This window comes from Haliaeetus albicilla, chromosome 16 (genome assembly GCF_947461875.1).
Source record: "Haliaeetus albicilla chromosome 16, bHalAlb1.1, whole genome shotgun sequence".
NCBI classification, from domain to species: Eukaryota; Metazoa; Chordata; class Aves; order Accipitriformes; family Accipitridae; genus Haliaeetus; species Haliaeetus albicilla.
This window is the reverse complement of record NC_091498.1, coordinates 17,673,409-17,694,355: the sequence shown is the minus strand read 5'-3', so window position 1 is coordinate 17,694,355 and position 20,947 is coordinate 17,673,409. Positions and strand designations below refer to the sequence as shown.

The window sequence follows — 20,947 nt, the reverse complement described above, 5'->3', positions numbered from 1 at the left end:
TTGAACACCTGAACAACTCCATTGCATTTTTGAACAAATAACACAAAACCAGGAAAAACTGGGATAAGGAAAAAGGACACATACTGAAATTCACCCCATCAAGCAAAAAACATAGGACTAGCCCTGTCAACCTAACTGAAAATGAGTTTTTTAGCTTTTTTTTTTTTCCCCCGAAAGCTAATTTGTGTTCGGTAATATCTTACTTCGTAACTGCTTGAGAAAAAGCTGACAGTTCTTGATTCTGCCCTTCAATTTCTTGGAGAAGCACGTTTTCTGTCAGCATGCCAGTGGTCCCATTGTCTTTCTGCAACTCAAAGATAATACAGTATTTAAATAGCTGCAAACATATTTCTAAAGCCAGCAAAGCCATGTGTAGACGACAGATTTTCAGGAGTCTGAGGTTTATCATTAGCTTTATGTCTACTTCTATAAGGAGAAATATGTGTATCATTACTAAGTTGAAAAGTAAAGATTCACTGGACCAGTGACTCCTTTACAGAAAATTTATTTGACAGCATCATTATCAGTTAAGACTAAGTTGAGAGCTCGGGAACTGTTGTGCTTGCAGTGACCTGTTGCATTAGAATTTGCCTAGATTTTGCTGAACCAGAGGAGGAAGACAGACAAATGTTTTTTCCACCACTTCTGCGATTCAGCCTTCAGTATAGTCCCAGAATCAACCATTACACATCAGTTCCGCCCATGTTTACCTTTTCCTACAAAGCAGGAAAAGATAAATTGTACACCGGAAGGAAGTAGCATTCAGAACACTAAACTCAGAACTAATCTCGTGGTATCAAATAACTGCTGTTTTAATCCCTTATGCCACATGCACCCACCACCACCTCTAAAGTACCCAATCTAAAAAAGAATTGCTAAGATAACTGCAGTTTCAAACAACAAAATCTAATAAACTTAAAAAACCCAAACAAACAAAAAACTACAGCAGTTATTAATCTGTATCTGTTTCAGATCCAAGTCACAATACAGCCATACAAATGCTAGTGTAAGCAAAAAGCAGAGAGCTGCTGGAACAGCCAGTGGGCTTGAGGTAGAACGCAATCGTCTGTAGTCTAGCAGCCACCACTAGCCTGAAGCACTCGTGAAACTCCAAACAGATACTCCCTAGAATAAATTGACCTTGAAGAGTTTTCTCATGTCGAACGCAGGGTCATTGCACACAGAGATGAAGCCTTCTGACCAGTTACATTTTACATCCAGAGCTTTTACAACGCTTATAGAAACCTTTAATCCACCCAGGAGTCCAGGAAAAAAAAAGCAGACTGCACTACACTTTTTCTGAAAATCATCACAACTTATTCATCTTTGAAACAGTGATTAATCCCTTAACTAGTATGTGGGTTATCTATTATTAGCTGACAAAGTTAGCTGAGCATCTGATTTCATTAGATCATACCAGACAATATAGTCAAATTAGACTGTCTCAGAAAAGGGGTCAAATCTGTAACACGTAGAGATAGGGACTGTCAGGTCTTTTCCTTCCAGCATTTTTTTTCCTCAAATTAACTTGTTTAAACAGTATAGCATAAACTTAGAAGGGTAATATGTGCAACCCATAATTGCCACTTTAATTGCATTTAAACCTAGTTATTTCAGCTAAAATATTGGTTTGATGAACACTGATCAGTTCAAAAGGATAAATTCTATATAACTGGGGATTAGCCATACCATGGGAAGGTATTAGAGCAGGAAGCTGTAAAGCCACAAAGCCTGGAATGAAATTCAGGAGCATGTATAATACCTTAAACTTAAAAAGGTTCTTCTATTCCAACATCTCAGACAAGTTCAATCACATAAAAATACTTCTGCGCAACTGCACAAGACCTGCTGGCAAACCTGTGCAATTGTATCTAGTACATGTATTCTTTAAGCAATTACACAATAACAAAAAAAATAAATCATACAATCGTACAAGGAAACAGGAAGTTAACAGACCAAGCGAAAGGTAAACACCTGATAAAGATTCAGCTAACTGCTGAGCAGCACACAACACAAAACTCAATCATTTCAAATCAAGAAGCTGGCTATACAAATGTTAAATTTTCTTTATGTAGGATCTCTTTTTAAAGAAGTTAAGTAATACTACAAGTGAGTACTCAAAGCACTTTGCAACTCTAACCAGAGTATAAAAGCACTACACAAGGGGATTACTTAAAATGAAGTCACACCAGTGATGAAACGTTGCCACTTTATGCCACTATGTGACACTTTTGAATTATTTACAGCAAAATTTGCAGGCTATTCTGCCCTTAAATCCATAGAAATTTAGGGAACTACAAGGCATTTGTACACATACAAGCTTAGCCAGGGTAAACAATAAATTCTAATGTAATGAGCAAAGAAAAAAAAAAGTTTATTTGGTTACCCATAGTTGACCTCAGGGTCACATTTGGCTAAGGAGAGAAACCTAATGTTATTAAAAATACATATTGCTGCAAATTACCTCCTGGTGGAAAATTAAGAACATTAAATACCTTCTTGCTTTTTTAGTTGAATTTCAATACTAATTTTTAATCACTTTTTGGAAGATAATTTCAGGAGGACAAACTTTGATAAACTAATAAATCTATCTAAAATCCACTGGATTCAGATGATTAGGGTTTTGAACGACAAGTAGGATTTGAATTTCTTTAACTTCCAGATGAGCAAATCTAAGAGGTGCAAAAGCTATCAGTCAAACAGGAAATAACTTGTAAGAAAGGACTTCAGGCCAAACTAGATAAATAGTTCAAATCAGCACAGCCTGCAAAAATAGAATTGGTCTGCAAACACAATTACTCTTAACAATAAAAAACAAACACAAACCCCAGTAAATTACCAAAAGTCAAGTTAAATTAAATCCCAGAAGTATACAAAGGAAGAAGACTCTTCAGCTCTGTAGAGAAGAAAGGTAGAGAAGACAACACCTAAAATAGGACAAAATTATGATTTTGCCTCTGTTTTCAGAAATGAGTGACAAACACTGAAGTATTTAAAGAGGAATACTGAATAAATAGATACTTCATCAAATATGAAGCAAAACTCAAAGCAATCTATTGATTCAAGGGATTAAATATAATATGATAGAATCAAAATATATGACTAGAAACTTTTATTAATAGCTTTGTTTAAAGGGGCAGTGAGACTATGAGTTATTCAAGGGAAAAAAGTGATCCAGGCTAGTTAGGGTGCAACACTTCAGAATATACTTTGAAGGAAATAAATACCTGGAGGTAAATGGGATAAAATACAAGAGAACTGCCAAAAATAGAGGCTACATAACTCAGCTTCCTACTATACCAGATGGAAAATTATTTGAACTGGAAAATAAAGGAGCACCACACGATGGGCAAAAGATAAACCAAAAGCCACAGGTTATGCTGAAAGAACATCCATTTAAGAGACTCATCTTTAAATCTAATTATTATCATCTTTAATAACTCAGCACAAGCAGCAGAAACAACCCTGCTGAAAATTTAGTCTTGTATCATCAGCTAACTTTATAATACAGACTAGAATTGGAGTATTATGTCAAAACTAGTTAACCACAAACTGGAAAGTAAATGTCAAATCTTCAGGTGGGCATTCTCTCCAGAAGTCTGCTATAAACTAAGAACTTGTTTGAAAAAGATGGTGGCTTAAGAAAATCAGCTGTATTAATTGACTAGAGGATTGATATATTCTGTTGTGATGCCATCATGAATAAAGCAAATGCAATAAATGTATCAAGCAGGACGCACCTACCTGTAATGAGGGTTTATTCAAGCCACTGTACACGTGCTCTCACACAGAGAACTAAAATTCTCATAAGTCATCCTCAAAAAAATGACAGGAAAGAGAAGCTATCACACTGAGCTTGCAATGAAAGCTGACAAAAATCACTGTCTCTTATAACGTGTTGAGGTAAATATCAAAATGGTTCTTTATCTTAAATACCTGCTGTTCCATTCTGTTAAGAAAAAGATTTCCTAAGACTGATGAGGACAGTGAGGATCTGGAACAGCCTTTAAATCAAAAGTAGCAGGAGGAAAAGACCACATGTGAAGGCAGAGCTTGAGCATTTTATGAATCAGTTAACACGTGATGTGCAAATAGCATGGGATTGGACCCGTTGAACAGGAACAACCCTTTTAAATTCTACATTCTTGAAAAAAAAACCTGGAATTTATAAAACCAGATTTCACTCAGCAACAGTCAAATATTACTTTTGACAGACAACACCTCAGAAGCACTGATCCAATATAGTCAGCTATTCCAGTCAACAGTAACACGACAATCAACCAGAAATCACTGGAAAACTGACAAATACATCACTAGATAACATGACAAACTGAAGAGGCAAACTGCTGTAGGGCTCAAATTTACACACCTCTACAAATACTAGGTAATAATTGAGCTCACATATCACAGCTCAACAGTGAGTGGAAAAAAAAAACAAACCCACAAACACCAAAGTTAGACCTAAGATAGTCACACATGTAATGTTAAAAATGTGATCCCTTAAACACAGAGGTAAAGGTGGTTTGGGGGTTTAGGGTTTGGGGTTTTTTTTGTCCTTCTCCACTGGCCTTCTATTAAACTTTTGCCAGAATACTGACAGCTAGCCCAGAAAAAAAACAGGAAATCCTTCCAATGAGGGGCCAAAAATTTCACTTCAATGGAAATTTAGACAGCCCTTTAAGCCAAAGTCCTGTAAATATTCCTTTTCCTGAGGAAAAAAAAGCCTCCCCCAGTTTGGGGAGGTGGGAAGAATTAAGGAGCAATGTGGAAAATATCCTTGACTGATAACAGTTGGGTTTTATGGCATGTACCCAGCCTGTCAAAAACACCTAGAAAGACAATACCTAAGATTCAAAGCATCTGCAATCCAAAGCCTCCAAGGCAAACAAGTCTTTTACTCCTCCCTCTCTAACCAGTTTCTATAAATAGGATTTTTCCTGCCATTATCACCCTTGCCAGGGTGTTGACTTTTCCACTGAAGACTTCTTCAGTCTTTTGTATTCTCTCTACCAAAAAATAAGAATACAGAAGCATTCATATCCATTTTCTAGTGAGGTGACTAATTTTTTAAAATGTAATGTCTTGTTTTATGATGGAATTCTCACAGAAAGAATTTTAAAAGATAGGAAAAGTTAAATAACCTACAGTCATTTACTGGATTTGGAAAACGGTAGGATGCACTTATGGGGCCATAATTAACCAGATGAGATTGCTACACTATTGATCATCTGCTGTAGTTTAGTTTTGATATAAACTGCATGTGCTCAGTGTCCAAAGAGATGAGTGTCATAACTAAAGCCTCTGATGACATGTTTGTCATGAAAGTGATCCTGATCCTAGAGCAGAAATCACTCTTTTGCCCTGCCTGATAAAAGTAACATCACACAAACACAGTTTTCCTTCTTCCAGAACAGAAGTACAGGGTTTCTGACCCAACAGGCATCCCACCTTCCAGGACAGTATAACCAAAAAGTTCAGTTATGATCTCTAGCATTCCTGCACAGAAGGAAAGCTTTCTACCTATGAAAGAGAATTATAGCGGTCCTGTGAAATACCACAAGTGATACTGGGAGAGCAGAAAAGAGTTTTGACTATGCCACCTTTCTATTCTACCTTTTTTTTTTTAAAAAAAAAAAAAGCTGACATGTTCAAACATAAGGCAAAAAAATTATTTTTTTTCTAAATCTGAGATAAAGGCTGCTCATGATAAAGCTTTGTGTCTAACTCATCATCTTTTTATTTTGCAGTATCATGTGGATCGCTTATTAATTTATATATTTATCAATATGATTTAAATACTTAGTTGTTCTGAAGATTATTTCCATTTTTTTTTGTAGTGTGTTGAAAAACAGCAGTTTCCTCAGTAAATGTGGAAAGATTAGACAAGGCCAGAGTTATTCTGGGATTTAGTTCAGTAGTAATGCTCAATTTTGTGAATATCACTAATACATACACACACCAGTAACATCACACTACTCAAGCCAAGTGATATTTAGCAAGCAAATCCAGACCATAAAGTGTCTTTAAATACTGTGATTAATCTTTGCTATCATACTGCAATTTAAAAATACTGATTTACATACCTGTGACGTTTGGCCCTGTAACTTTGCAAGTTGAGTTGTTCGCATGTTTAAGGACTGGCTCCTTGTAACTGTTGCTCCAGAAGATTTCCCATTAACTTTTCTTTCCAGATGACAAGTTACTAACAGCTTTTCTTCTAACAGCACAGCATCCCATGGATCTTCAGCAGTCATACTTGACGCCCTCTCTCCATCGTCTGCCTTAGTTAAAGCCTCCACATTATCCACTTTTGGTTTACTTAGGGGATCCAAATCTAACCAATCAAATTTGCTAACATCCCTGCAGCTTTCTGAGGCTGGTAGGTTAGAAACCGCAGACTTTATAGCACTCATTTCTAAGTCCGTGCTTGACTTCCCATTTTTCAGAAATTCTGAGGTGCTTGCAATTTTGTCAAATACTTTTGCCATTTCCGGTGTAATTACGGGAGGATATATAGGTAGGCTTCCTGCTGGATGGAAAGGTGCAGTAGCTGCCAATGGGTATGAAATGTATTGTGACTGTCTTGGAAGACCAAGATAAATAGGTTCTCTAGAGTGATAGGAGGACATACTTGGATGGAATCCATTCTGAAATACACCAGTCTGTTTTGTGTAAGAAGCTGAGGGGTAAACAGGAGGTAAAGTGCATGTCACAGGTGCTGGTATCCCAGGCATCCACTGTCTTCTCTGACCCATAGGCCCAAGATAAAATTGCGAAGACACAGATGGGCTCAAAATAGGACTTGCTGGTAACGTAGGTACTTTACTAGATTCAAAACTGTCATCCAGCAGCAGCTTCTCTAGTTCAGCATGAGTAAGCTTCTCTATGTCAATGGTACTTAGTTTATCTTCCATGCTCTTGGCATCAGACTCTGGAAACACCATGAGATCATGGTCCTGTTTGTTATGACTCTGTGCTTTTTGTCTGGTGCTACTAAAAGAATGAAAAGTTTGTTTATTACCAGCTACACCTCTTTCTTTCTGCATCTTAGCTAATGCCTCAGCTTCCATCTGCAACGCCTCCTCTTTGTCCACATCTTTTGACCTTGCAGCTGCCGAAGAAGGTGATGAGCGCTGTTTAAATCCATTGCTACTGGATATCTGGGCCATACCGCAAGAGCAGATGTCCATTTAAAGAAGCAACACTTCCCTTGTACTGGTCGTCTATCCTTGGCTTCAGAATAGATTTAGCAGATCTGAAAAGGAAATGAAACATTAGAAATGCATAAAAGAAATCACATGTGGAGAACTACTAAGTCATACATCACCAACTGACAAGGTTGCACATGTGCTTCAGAAACCCAGCATATAAAATTTTAAAGAGACCAATTTTTTTGTGGGGTCAAACTTAAAAAACGAAGCCACACAATTATTCACAGCCTTTGAATTATGTGAGACCCATTTATTTTTCTTACTAGTACTTACGAATAGGTAGAGTAAGTACTTGGTTTCTCTTTGCACCACTAAACCTAAGACACAGGAAAGCTACATTCAGGTACTGAACTGTTTTCAGACTTGAGCAATTCTGCACACTTAGCCAGGTTCAGTCTTAGAAGTCGAAATCCTGCTAAAGACTATACAAATATCTATCATTGATAAAGCACATTATCAAGAGGACTTCCAGTTTACTTCAATGTATTACAAAAACAATCGACCCATCAAACTGCTGTACCATGATTATGATGGTTTTCCTTTGGAAAATATCATTGTACTTTACCCTCTTAACAAGAGAAATAATGCTTATGAAATGCTATTTCTTGGACAAGCAAAATAAGTGATTTAAGTACAGCTGCTCATTAAGTAATCCCTTTAACAGCCCCTTAAAGGAAGCGTCATTCACTGCTAGGTAAGGGAAGAAACTCCAAAAGGTCACTTTTGCTTAAGGCTACCACCAAGAAAATGACATCTTACATTTCTCCAATTCCAATCTTGTGCTCAGTACTATTATACAACTTCCTGTATTCACTACAATATCTATGCCTCTTTAATACAACAATCTTGATTACCACAAGAACTATGTTATTCTTCAATATTGTTTCTAATTTATTCTACAGCTTTTACACACAGCCAGGTTAAAGTGGAGTCCAGGAGATAAGATGTCTTCCAGTAACAGCTAGTATGCATATCAAGTAGCAAGATAAAAATCATGAATAATGAGTTTCTGCTAGGAGGGTTACATAAACAGCAATCCCCATTAAAACAGTTTCACTGAACTAGATGAGCCCTTCAGATGTAAATCATCATGGGTTTAAATCATGCAACAAATTAGAAGAGTTCTCTGCAGCAAATAATGTAGATAACTCAAAAGTCTGTCTTTATGTTCCCATACTATTCACACCCATTAGAAGGGGGTGGGGGTTTTTTTGTTTAGGTTTGGTTTTTTTCCTCCTTGAATCAGACCAGAGATATGTGCTTTAAAAAACCTGACTCTACTTCTGTGGACTCACCACACGGACAACAAGATTCTTAACAGATTTCTAACAGATTCTTTAAATTCTTTAAGGCTCTTGCCAAGTTTTTGTTTCATCTACTTCATTTCAGTGGCTTATATTGTGAAGGACAGACATCTCTATAAGAGGTTCTATACATTTCAGCTGAGTCTGAAAACAAATTCACGTGAAACCCTTCACAAAGCAAGATTAAACTAGAACTGATGTTACAGGTACCAAGATAAAATTTAAGTGAAAGTGGGAATCTTCAGAAAGACTGAAACAGTGACAGACTAACACAAAGATATAAAACCCTGAAAACCACTCAACTGAAGTCCTGGGGAATAAAGTTTTAAGGAGGAGCTTTGGAGATTACTAGTATGTATCCATTCCATGAGATAACATGGATGAAGCCTACAGAAAAAAGCAGATACCAGATCCTTTTCCATAGAATACATTAAGCTGCAGAGTTTGACATTCATTAAACCCACAACTTTTGCTTTAAGAGGTTCTGCCCTATCTACTGCCTATTTGCACAGCTGAGTGTTGACCCCAATCAGGGAATGGATTAAAAAAACCACCAAGCTTTTTTGCTGGGTTCCCTTATAGACAGTGCAGGTCCCTGGTGCCATTTGCAGCACAGCTGTGGCCATCAGTACCATTCAGTTATTTACTACCCTCCTGTTAGCAGGACAGTCATTCTAAACCTTCTCCTAAAGATGTACTGAATATTTTGTAGATAGTCTAAGCCTACTAGCCGCAGATAACATCCTAAAAAGACGACTAATATACTTTACACCGACCGCTTAGACTGCGGAGATATCCAAGCAGGCTTTCATCTCTTAACTTTTGACTGGTTTAAATTGCTATGTCAAATTTTCAGATGCAAGAACATCTTGATGTATGAAGTCCTCTCAATTCCTGCGTGGCTTTTCCAAGAAGCATCAGCATGAGGTAAGTGCAGTTTTCAGAGTCTTGCTGTTGCCTAAGGATTCTAAATAGCAGCAGGATTTTTTTTCGTGAATTTTATTAAAAAAAACTAAAATAGGATCATACTTTCTGATACTATTCAGAACTGTTTGGGCTACAACTTTGAAGATTATCAACGCATTCTGGTGCTGCTTGATAATTACAGCAGCAAGTGATTTTTCTTAAGGCAAAAAATATCAAGATTATATGCTCTTCAAAGTAACTATATATAACAACTGTGGCTCCTTAAAAAAAGTAGGAAGCCTTATTTTTCTGCTGAAATTGACAGCTTTGATCTCCATACTCACCAAGCAGTCTCCTACTCACAAGAAGTCACTGTTCCACAAAGTCACGACTGCAGATAAACATACATTCCTTAGCACTCTGAAACGTGGTGCAAAGCTACTGCAGCACACTCATTCGTACCATCTAGAGAATCCCAGTCACTCAGTAATTGCTTGTTTATTTTACAATTTCACATTACAGTGCTGCATTTTTGTCAGTATATGAATGCACACTTGCACTGACAAATCATGACTTCTAGTATTCAAGACAGAAGAGTATTATTACTAGCAGCTATCTGAAAAGTTGAATTTTATTTTTATTTTTGCAAGACAGTCTCATCAGCATACATACACACACTTAATTTGATCACTGTGTTTAAGTCCTGTCCTTGGGAAACTTCTAAAACCAAATCATTGTATAAATTTCTGTCAAATTTTATAAGCAGATTGCAGTTTTCAAACAGTTTGAAGTTAAAAACAGATTTAAAAAAAATCTGATAAAATTGCAATAGTTTTAGCAAAACTTTATCCTGCCTGCCAGTTTTAACCAGTAAATGCACTTGAGAAAACATCAGAAGAAAAGCTCCCTATGCGTAATAAGCATGACTAAAATAAAGACAGACCTTCTTTTAAATGCTAACTACACCCCATCAGTTAACATTTTAACATAAGATTAGCTTCACTTTGAACTTCTGACTTTGTAGCCATCTAAGTTCAAAGGCAGAGAACTAGCAGAATTTGAACTTCTCCAACACTACAAAGAGAAGGGCAAATTCCATTTGGACTATCTATCAGCAGGGAACTCCTCTCAAACACTCAGAATAATATGTTTCAATTCGAACCCCAGAAACAGGAAAACCAGATACCTGAACCATTACTGACCATACCATAGGAATTCACGAGAAGTTTGCAACAACTGGAAGTCATCGGAAGACCTAGAAGTAATCCTTAGAGAGTCAGGATTGTTTTCATCTCAACTGCTGCACACTATTTTAAGTAACAGTAATAATCAGTTTTCAACTGTCTGTTTGCCTTCAAGAGCACAACTCTCCAACCAAAGAATGGGTCAAATGCTTCTTTTTTTTTTATTAAAAAAAGGAAAACTAGAAGCTACTGAAGGAATTATAACAGAAATTTGAAAGTGATAAAACAATCTCCTACACCACTTACTTCTCCCCTAAATCTGAAATTAAATGGACACATTCATGCCTTATACAAAGTCACCATATTTACACTGCCTTATAGCAGTAACTCAGCAATACAGCCTGCTTTGTTTAAAAGTAGGTCTAAGAAATCTCAACCACCCGATTTATCTACAGCCTTGATGAAAGGTAATCTGTCTCTTGCAGTGAGACTTAGTTAACTTTAAGCAATATTTTCTTTAAGTATTCAACCAGATGTGATCAGACATGAGTCTGCAGACCTCCTTCTCTGGCTCCAGTCTAGCAGAGTTTCCCTAAGTGCAACACTTCCTTGGTGGCAATTTTGAATAAACGTGTTTAGAGTCCAAAGTTCATTTGCTCAGTCAAGTACCTGTGTATTGCTATGCAATTTTATTTGAGTATTACTCATCATTCATTATTTCAAAGGCATCAAATGCTCTTTAAAAAAAAAATGCAGCAACAAAACTTCATTAATATCAAGAACCAAGAAATAGCAAATGTCTGACCATCTCCTTCAGATCAAAGCCTCTACATGGAATGGAAATTAATTTCAAACAGGATTTTCACTTAGAGGCTTACATTAAAAACAAAATATATTTACACAGGCACTAATCTAGCAAATACATAAAATTGAACCATGAAGAAATTTTCTTCTGATGAGGAATTCATAGGTTTTTAGTAAGAAACTTCAGGAGAATCAGTACAAGATATTTCATCTCTACCAGGACAAAGACTCCCAAAATCTAAATCAGTTTCCCATCTTAATGAGCAAGGGATGACTTCATTCGAGGTAAGTCCTGTTACCTTAAGCAGAGGTAATCTCACCATCTGCTCATGTACATGTTAACATTCTTCTCTACTTAAGATGAGTTGCACAACAATTTTCTTCTCAAAAAACTCCAAGGCTTTTAACATTCTATTTATAATTTGTTCTAGTGGTAAAGAATCACTGAACATATTATTTGGCAACTCATTCTTAAGAAATACTTTATAGTATCACAAATCAGTGCACATAAATTCCCTAGAGTCCAAACACTAAATACAAAAGCAATGATAACAAGTCAGACCATTTCCTGCATTCTTTATAAAGTAATGCCCTGACATACAGTAGCCAGACCTTCCTCAAAACAAGTGTAACTTTCACAATAACTCTGTAGTTATTTTGCCATTAATTAAAAAAACAAAAAAAAAAAGATTTGAGGTATTTGCCTAACAATGATAGCTATACTTAAGAATTAACAAATCTTGCCTGCATACCAGGGACAGTAGCAGTTTTATGGGATACCAGGGAAAACTTAGCAAAATAAGACAGCAGTAACATACTATGGAAAGTACTAATCATCTGGAAAGGAATTCATAGCAAGACATTTGCCACAGCAGGAAAACTCCTTAGCAAGAAAAAACAGAAGAACTTTGATGTTCAAAAGCCCTCTCTGCCAGATGCATTCAGATTGCTACAAACCAAGAAACAACTGAACAGATACTTCTAGAAGTCATGTCACTAAGTCTGTTATTTTTTAAAACACTGTTAAGTTTAAATTGGAAGTTTTTTTAATAATGTGTACATATGTAGTCCTGAAAAGTTAGTGTTTCAGGTATATAGCCCTATCATTGCTATCTTTCCACTAAAAACTTAGTAGCTTCTGTAATCCCGTCAATTTAGCAAAAATAGAAAGTATCCCCTTACAGATGAGATTAACACAGTTAACCAAAAAATTAAATCCATTTCATTTCAGGTCATACCTACAGAATCTTCAAAGATAATTGCACTAGCTTAAATCAGGTACAATTCTGAATTTGGCACAAACTCTGAACCAGCAGTCATTTCTGTTTTGCTCAAATCATTTGGCTCGCAAATACCTAAGCAGCTGTACAGAGACCAGCAACGGCATCTCTTAACTTTGATTTTGAAATTTCATTTACAACTAAAAACTACAATCTCATCACAAAACCTCTGCTCTTGAGAGCTAGGTAAGAATAGGGTGTTTCCAGTACTAGAACAGGAAGCCTTCAGGAATGCTTCAAGGTCTTTCAACATTGGCAACAAATCCCTTGAAAAATCCAGCCTTGGCTGTTCCAGTGCTTATAAAAACACTTATGATAGAACTCTTCTAATTAATTTTCATCCAGGACACTATGCAGAAGACTGTTACTAGATATGGCATACTTTGTAACTGTAGAATCTTGACTTTTTGATCAATGTTCCAAGAGAGACAAAGGGTGGAAGCATCTGTCATGATGTTCCAGCCAAAGCTTAGTGTAGGCAGCTACAGCCTACAAATCCTGTTTTCCATTGTCACAAAGAACTCCTCCCCTTCTTGAACCAGTGGTTTGCACCATTAGCCACTGCAAGCCACTCCACCAGTAAATGTGGATACATGCAGATTTGATACAGTATGTTTGCAAGCTTCTTCAGCATATTTGTGCTGTTACACTCCTCCCCTCAGATTTTGAACTCAATCTCCATTTCATTTAAGTCTGTTGAAGAAGTAGGGGTCTTAAAGATAATTAAATTTCATCTAAGTTTCGTAAAAACAAGCAACCCAACACTGCCAAGAACACTGGGTGTCACAGCTAGAAGAAAACAGTAGCATGAGCTCATATTGTTGGACACCACAGATTTATTACCAGGATAATCTTTATAAATGCGTGAATCATGCCAAGAAGTCCTTAAAGCCAATCAGCTGAAGACACAAATCAACAGGAAACTTGACATCGGTTTCATCAGCTGTAGAACTACTCACCAACTCTTGCATCTCTGTATTTCTCCCTATTTTGTTGTCAGCTCTCTAACAGCATACCTACAATTCTGTTGCTGCCCAGTATTTTCTGGATGCAGATACCAGAAAAAAGCAATAATGAAACTGATGGCATCCCGGGCTGTTTCATTCTGATGCACTTGGCCAAGATTTTTTTTTTCCATGCCTTACAGCCAAGCCTATTACCAGCATTGTTTGACAAAGGCTAAGAATTTTAGTTTTGTTGCAATGTTTCTCCTTACAGAATCATGCTTTCATATCCACTCCTTCTGTTTTAGAATTTTGCTTTTAAAACCTTTTTACTGGTTCTTTAGCTTTTAGCCACCTCTAAAGTTGCGCTTTTCTCCATGTCACCCTTATGATTCACACTCTTTTCCACCAATCCCTCTTTTCAAAGGGTACTTGAAAACACTCATGCAATACAAAATATTCCACGCAGAATCAACATTAGCTACTGTTTTAGGGTTTGGGGTTTTTTTTCTTTAAGTAATACCACTGCCCCAAATATTTTGATTCCCCAGCTGAATGATTTGTGCAGTAATCCATGATTTGCAAAATAGTTTTACTCTGGAGTATCACTTTCATGGAACACTTAAGACTGGAAGGGGCCTCAGGGGGCCTCTAGTTCCATTACCTGCTCAAAGCAGGGTCAGCTATGAGAAGGTAATAAGGGTGCTCAGGGCTTTATCAAGGCAGCAAGATTGCAGACAAAGTTTTAGTTATTCATACAGTGCAGGCCTGATCACAGTAGAGCATGACAAATTACCTGGAGCATCTGTCTATACTAGTACTAGTACTAATCCCAATACCAGTAGTACTAAGCAGGAGGCAGACAACATTTTAAACTACATATCCAATTCAACCAAAAATATAAAAAGTGTCTAGATCATGGGGAGGACAGAAAAGAAACATTTGTGCTATCTGCTTTGATTACCTGAATAGAGATGCCCAAACACCTTCCCTATATGTTTTACAACATTCTACAGCACCGACATAGGACCATGGTAAAAACCCAAATTTTCTTAAGGTATATTCCTGAAGTAAGCTCTGCAAATACCCTCCTAATGTCACAAAGCATTCAAAACACAGCAAAATGCAGGAAGTTCATGATGCAAATGTACAGTGGCTATTAACACAGGGAGATGAAAACAACCCTCCACCACAAAGACCCTATTCTATTCCCTGGGCAGCAGTGCACAGTGTACACCTTCAACAAAACATAATCAAAAACATCAGTAGGGTAGGTAGAGAAAACCATGTCACCGCAGCTCTGTCCCAGATTTAACTCCATATCACTTTATTAGTATCAACCTACCAGTCTAACCAAATGCAATTCTGCTGCATTAGCCAAATTATTTCTACCACTTGCTTCAGCAGATGAGTTTCCCCTCAGGCAGGAAACTTGCACAGTTTCAGTTATAACCAGCAGATACTTCTTAGTCACAAACCTACTGTTTATGAAAGTATTAAGCAGTATTGTTGATTAATTGACAGAACAAATTCACTGTTCACATGTACCTTTTTGCTTTATATATTAGAAAATATAAGTGCTTATTAGATGTATTGATTAAAAAAACCAAAAGTAATCATTGAAAACACTACACTGGTAGAAAACTGAACAGGATGGCTATGCTCAGACCAAAGATTCATCTCATCCTTAACTTGTCTCTAAGGGTGGCTTCAGAAACGCAAATGGAAAAAAACTAAACCAAGGCAAGCATGTAATGTCACTTCCGCAAAATACTCTTCTAGTCTCCACTAATATGCCACTCAAGTACTTCCTGAATCCTGAGGTAACTTCTCCAATATTAAAGACCCCTGATGGATTTTTTTTTTCCTCCAGGAATTTGTCCAGCTGCATGCTGAACTCAGGTAAACTTTCAGCACTCACCTTATAACTCAGCACTGTCACTACCCTCTGCTTTTCTGCTGTGACTACAGTTTAAGCAGAAAACTGTATCAGTTATTGATAACCTGTTCTTGATGTGTCTGCTATAACTACTAGTATCAACTACAATATTGAAACCTACAAGCTACAAACTCTATATGGACCAAATAATTTTATCTAGGTCGACATGCAGTAACCTACCTCTAGATACAAACTAGTGACATACACAAATACCATGAGGCCCTCATACCCTACATATTGCAAGTTTCCAATTATCATTGGTTTTTTGTAAGTTTATAACTTTATGTTTATAACTTTAATGCCACACACCTGAAAATTACAAGTTACATGAAATATGCAGGCATACCTTCTCCCTCTACTTCAATTTCTTCAACGAAAGCACTCTGAAGCGACCACCACTTGGAACAAACTAAACTTACTCTAAATAAATAATTTCAGGTTGCATTTCTACTAAGGTACAGATCGAAGTAACGTTTCTCATAACTTTTTCTAACGTGAGCTTTGAGGAAAACATTTTATTCTAAATCTTTTATAGATTAAGCGAGCTTTATTGTTACTGGCATGCTTTGAAACATTTCCTCCTTCACTTACTTGTCCAGTCTGGAAACAACTTCTGCATTCTTCTGCAAAAAATGACATCACAGCAACCTTCTCATGTACAAAGGGGCTGGATGAATGCTGTATTAGATGACTGATGTTATTGACCACTGCTGATAAAAACTGAACTCTGGTTCTGGTAAGTAATTACACATCCACATTTCCTACTTTAAAAATAGAGGAATATGTTTACAGTTACACTTCCACAAAGCAAACAATTTATATTTGTGCTATACTCTCTCATTTTTAAGTTTGTTGTACTATTCTAAAAATAAATAAATACCACAGAAATTTCTGCACTAACTGCAGACACTAAAAGGCTATACTTCTAAAATAAAAAAATGGAAGATCATTATCCGAACATCATTAAGGCTGACCTTCAAACACATACCATATCTTATGAATTCTAGTCATGTTAGCATTATGCTTATACTGTCCTACCTATCAATTTATTGCAATTTTTAAAGCCTCCATAAGATAGCCTTAAGATTGTTCAAGAGTTTGAAGACAAACAACATGCAATTCTACTCTAATCAAATTCAAATCTAGTATTCATTTTCTAGATAGCCCCATACCAGCCTGGTTTTGGTCCCATATCAAAGCCTAACACAACAAAAAATACCCCAAAACATCACCTCAGCATTTTTATTTTTTAAGTAACATTTTAATTCAAGTTTCTTCAGCTAGATAGCAGGTACAATAGCAGCACTGGATAAGAAGTATCAGCAGTGTCAAGTTAACTTAGTTTGAGAAGTAAGAAACAGAGGAACACAAATTCAGAGAAGATTTTTTTTACTTGACATTTTGAAATGCATCATTTTCTATTTAAGGCATTCAATTTTCCTTGTTGCTACACAGAGCGCTACTCAAAAGAGATAAAAATAACTAAATCATCAATTTATATACACTGATTATCTGTACTGATGAACCTTCATGTTTGAGTTCTTAATGATGACAATAATACTCCAAAAGGAAAGAGGAACCTGAAGTATCCAAGTTAGGATTACTATTACATTGTAATTAAGTAGGACAAATCTATTTTATTAAATCAATCAAAGTTTTAAATCTTTCTTGAGATCTCTTATGTATTTTTTTATAAACAAGCATCTTTATGTTAAGGACTGTTCAAATATAGCACAACATTTAAGAGGATGGGACTCTAAATAGTTTATTACTTGTTTGGTTTGTGGGTTTTTTTTCCCCCCAATGGAAGGCCATTTAATTTCAAGTATTTGTTACTTCTCCCTGTGCTTTCTCCCACTGCCTTTATCATTTACGCAACTTTCTTTCAGTGTCCATCTATTCCTACTAGTTTTGCTTCAACTTGCTTTCAGTTTAAAAAAAAAAAAAACAACCACCTAACTTGGTGGGCATTACAGTCCCTTTTTTGCCCTCCCACAAATGTGGTAAATGAGCCCCATTTAAGCAACTTCTCTTCCTCCCAGACACATAAAGAAGGTTTTTTCCAGGCCCGCTCTCAGTGTTGGGGGAATGACGGACACAACTGCCTTCAAAGCTAACAAAAACCAACTAACAAAATATTTTCGTCAATCAGATTTTATCCCCCCTGCCCCACTTCTACTTCCCCTTTAGATTCTTCATAAATCATCCATCACTAACTCCTGAACACAGTTTACATTCTAAGTAGGTATTGCACAACATCTTTTACAAACATCACACATTTTTCTTGAGTTTTCAGTTCCCTTCAGAAAGAGATTTACGTTAAATGCGCAAGGTTGTTATTTAAAACCTCTGCATCTCTCCCCTACCCCGTCAGCTTAACTGCACTATGCTCTAGGACTACATTTGCAGTAAGTAATACAATGACAAGGAAGAACATCAGAACCTTTCTTTTCTTCCAAGCTCTTTTTTTTTTTTTTTTGAGTGCACCTTACTACCATACTCTCTTTCCCCAACAACGGCATAGCTGTTAGCAGGAGGCTACTTGTGCTAACAAAGATGCGGGTATACCTTTTTTTATTGCATTGATACAGAATAATGAATTCGATCAAGTTGTGAACAGTAAGCCGGTTACACGCTTCCCTGTACTACTACTATCTGCAAAACTCCCGGAGGAAGCAGCAGAGCTGTTTAAGGATCAGCTTTGTAAACAGCCAACTTCTCTGGAACCCGAGGTTGGCTAACCCACTCAGAAAGCCATCAGGAAGATGAATAAAAGGGAAATGTAAACCTGGTGGGTCTCTGCAGCGACACCCAAGGTGTTCCCCCCCCCCAGGGTGAGCACTCCGGCTCCCGAGAGCCTTCCCAAGCGCCTCCCGCTCAGCGCCCGGTGACAGCTACCTGCCACCCCCCACGCTTCGCCCTCAGCTACCGAAACCACCCCCGGGACGCGGAGCGGTGGGGAGCGCAGGCAGCTCCTCAAGACGCCTCCGAACCGCCGCTCCGTGTCAGAAGCGGCACCGCTCCAGCGCTCCGGACAACGCAGTTAGCCGACCAAGCGCTTTGAGCGGGCAGCGCCGCCGCCGCCGCCTCCCGGGGGCCCGCACCGACACGGAGAGGCGGGGACGAGCCGTGCGGGCAGCGCTGACCCCGGCCCCGCCGCCCACCCGCCACCGCGGCCCGAGCCCCGGGCCCCACCGCTCGCAGGTGCCGCCCCGGCAGCGTACGTGGGAAGACCGGCCGCCCCCCGGGCCCGGAGCCGCGCCGAGGCCGAGGCGGGGAGCGCCCGGAGGCCGAGGGTCGCGTCGCGGCGACCGCTGAGGAGGAGCGGACGAAGCGGGGCGGGGGGGGGGGGGGGGGGCGGCGGCAAGCGGACACCGGCGGGGAGGGACAGGACCGGGGAGGGGGGGAGCAGAGCCGCAGCCTCGTCCCGACACCCAGCGGCGGGGCTCCCCGCGCCTACCTCGCAGCGCCGCCGCCTCGCGGCAACGGCCATTTCCCGTCTTCCCTCCTGCCTGCCGCTGCCGCCGGGAACGCGCGCGCCAGGCTGGAGGCAGCCCCCTGCCGCCGCTTAACCGCCGCCGCCGTGCGCTCACTTCCGGCCCCGGCCCGCAGCGCTGGCGCGGGGGAGGGGGGCGGGCCGCGGCCCTGAGGAGATGGGCGGGGGCGGGGCGGGGCGCGGCGCCGGCCGCTTCCACCGGACCCCGTCCCGGGCGCCCGCCCGGCCGGCACCTCACCTGTGTCTGTCGTGTCCCCCCCGCCTCCTCCCCAGCGCCGCCTCCGCTCGGGCCCGGCCCGGCCGGCAGCGGGTCTCCGCGCCCGCAGGGGAAACGGGCCGGTAAGGGCCGCGCGGCCGGCGGTGAACCGTCGCCGCTGTGGCGGCCGGGCCCCTTCGGCCACGACAGCGGGGGGGGGGGGGGGGGGGGGCTGGGTGGCTCTGAGGTGACCCTCCGTCATTTCCTCCCCTTATCGCCCCATCTTCCCAAGAACGCGCGGCATGCCTGGAAACTTGCACAACGCACCAGAAACGTCCGTCTGGGAGGCAGGAATGAACTTCCTCCGCCGCTGGCCGCGGAGGGAGGGTACTGCCCGTGCCCGCCGGGAACAGAAAACAGGCCGGAGGAAGAGGGTGAGGGGTGACGGCAGCGAAACGAGGGTGCTCCGCAGCACACGGGCTCTAGCTGAAGGAAGAAACGCTGCCGTCACTTGCCAGCGGCTCGGAACAACGCGTTCCACTGAACAGCATTTTGCCGAGTTTAACTTCAGAAGCTACTTCGCCAGCCCCGGCAGCTCCCTGCTGTCAACTCCAACCTTCCTGACATACCAACGCGTTTCAAAGAGACGACGTTTGGGTTGGACCTTCACGATAGCTTCAAAAGAATATAATGCTTTGAGTAAGCTCGAAAGTACCACATCTGGGATTTTATACAAAGTTGAGACAATGGGCCTTGCGTAAGATCTAATTAAAAGTTGTAATGGGCATTTGAAAGTAACAACGCAATTTTTAATGTAGATGAAAAAGAATTCCAGAGAGAGTAACTTTGTGTTCTGTCCATTCAGGGGCTACTACTGAAAATAATCAAATAGTTCAGTTTATGCCTACCGGTATTTTATTCAGCACTTTTAGCACACCAAAGTTCAAAAAAATACAAAACGATTAATGAAGCACAGAAGACACATGAAAAAGTGTCAGTTTAGAAGCTACAATATAAATGAATGAATAAAAGGCAAGTCATAAATACATGGCTGGAAGTGACATTTTCTGTGTGATTATCTATAAACCCCCACCATTTTAGCATCTGAGCATTTTCTATCGGATAAATCTTGACCTAGCACCATTAAGGTCAATGAAAGCCCTTGCAGGTGACTTCAACAAGAGCAAAATGGAGACTTGGAAGGCTGACACAAAGTGTGTCCCTGTAGAAGCATCATAGGCGGGACTCTCATTACACAGATTAAAAAAATTACCAGAGTTCTTGCTACCCTTGTGATCTAAGCCATTAAGAATTTTTCAGGTTGTCAGTTATTAAGAGGAGAAATTGATCCTTTCTAACACCATTCCAGTATTGACAATCAATAAGCCAATTCTGCTCCAAATTTGAACACAGAACAGAGCATCAGTGGAAGACCTCTACTTTGCACTCAAGGTCCAGGTTTCTTTCCAGACTGTCTGTCCAAATATACCTTCTTTTCGGATTGCATTTTAGATTTTTTTTTTTTTTTTTTTGTCCTGGCAGTCGCAGTCATGTCTCCTGGCCACCTCTTCCACTGGGCTCCTGTAGAGATCCTGGCCAGGAGACCACTGTACATGGAGGAGTTAGTGACCCACATAACAATGAGACAGAGGCCTGTGCTGTGCTGCCCGTACAGCCTGGCCT

General features: G+C 39.6%; 1 protein-coding gene across 3 annotated transcripts in view; it reads right to left on the bottom strand.

Annotated features, from left to right (window-relative positions):
• PIK3C2A (phosphatidylinositol-4-phosphate 3-kinase catalytic subunit type 2 alpha) overlaps positions 1–19,186 on the bottom strand; it is a 56,435-nt gene extending 37,249 nt beyond the window's left edge. The window contains exons 1-3 of one of the 3 annotated variants that reach the window (XM_069803735.1): positions 19,033–19,186; positions 6,084–7,255; positions 204–310 (exon numbers count right to left, since the gene is read on the bottom strand). In XM_069803735.1, coding sequence (XP_069659836.1) covers positions 204–310; positions 6,084–7,190 — 1,214 coding nt within the window. In that variant the 5' untranslated portion in view covers positions 7,191–7,255; positions 19,033–19,186. Of the gene's footprint in view, positions 1–203; positions 311–6,083; positions 7,256–16,163; positions 16,302–19,032 lie in introns of those variants that run through there. The other 2 variants (XM_069803737.1, XM_069803736.1) reach the window with 2 other exon arrangements.
• Positions 19,187–20,947: the final 1,761 nt, after the last annotated feature.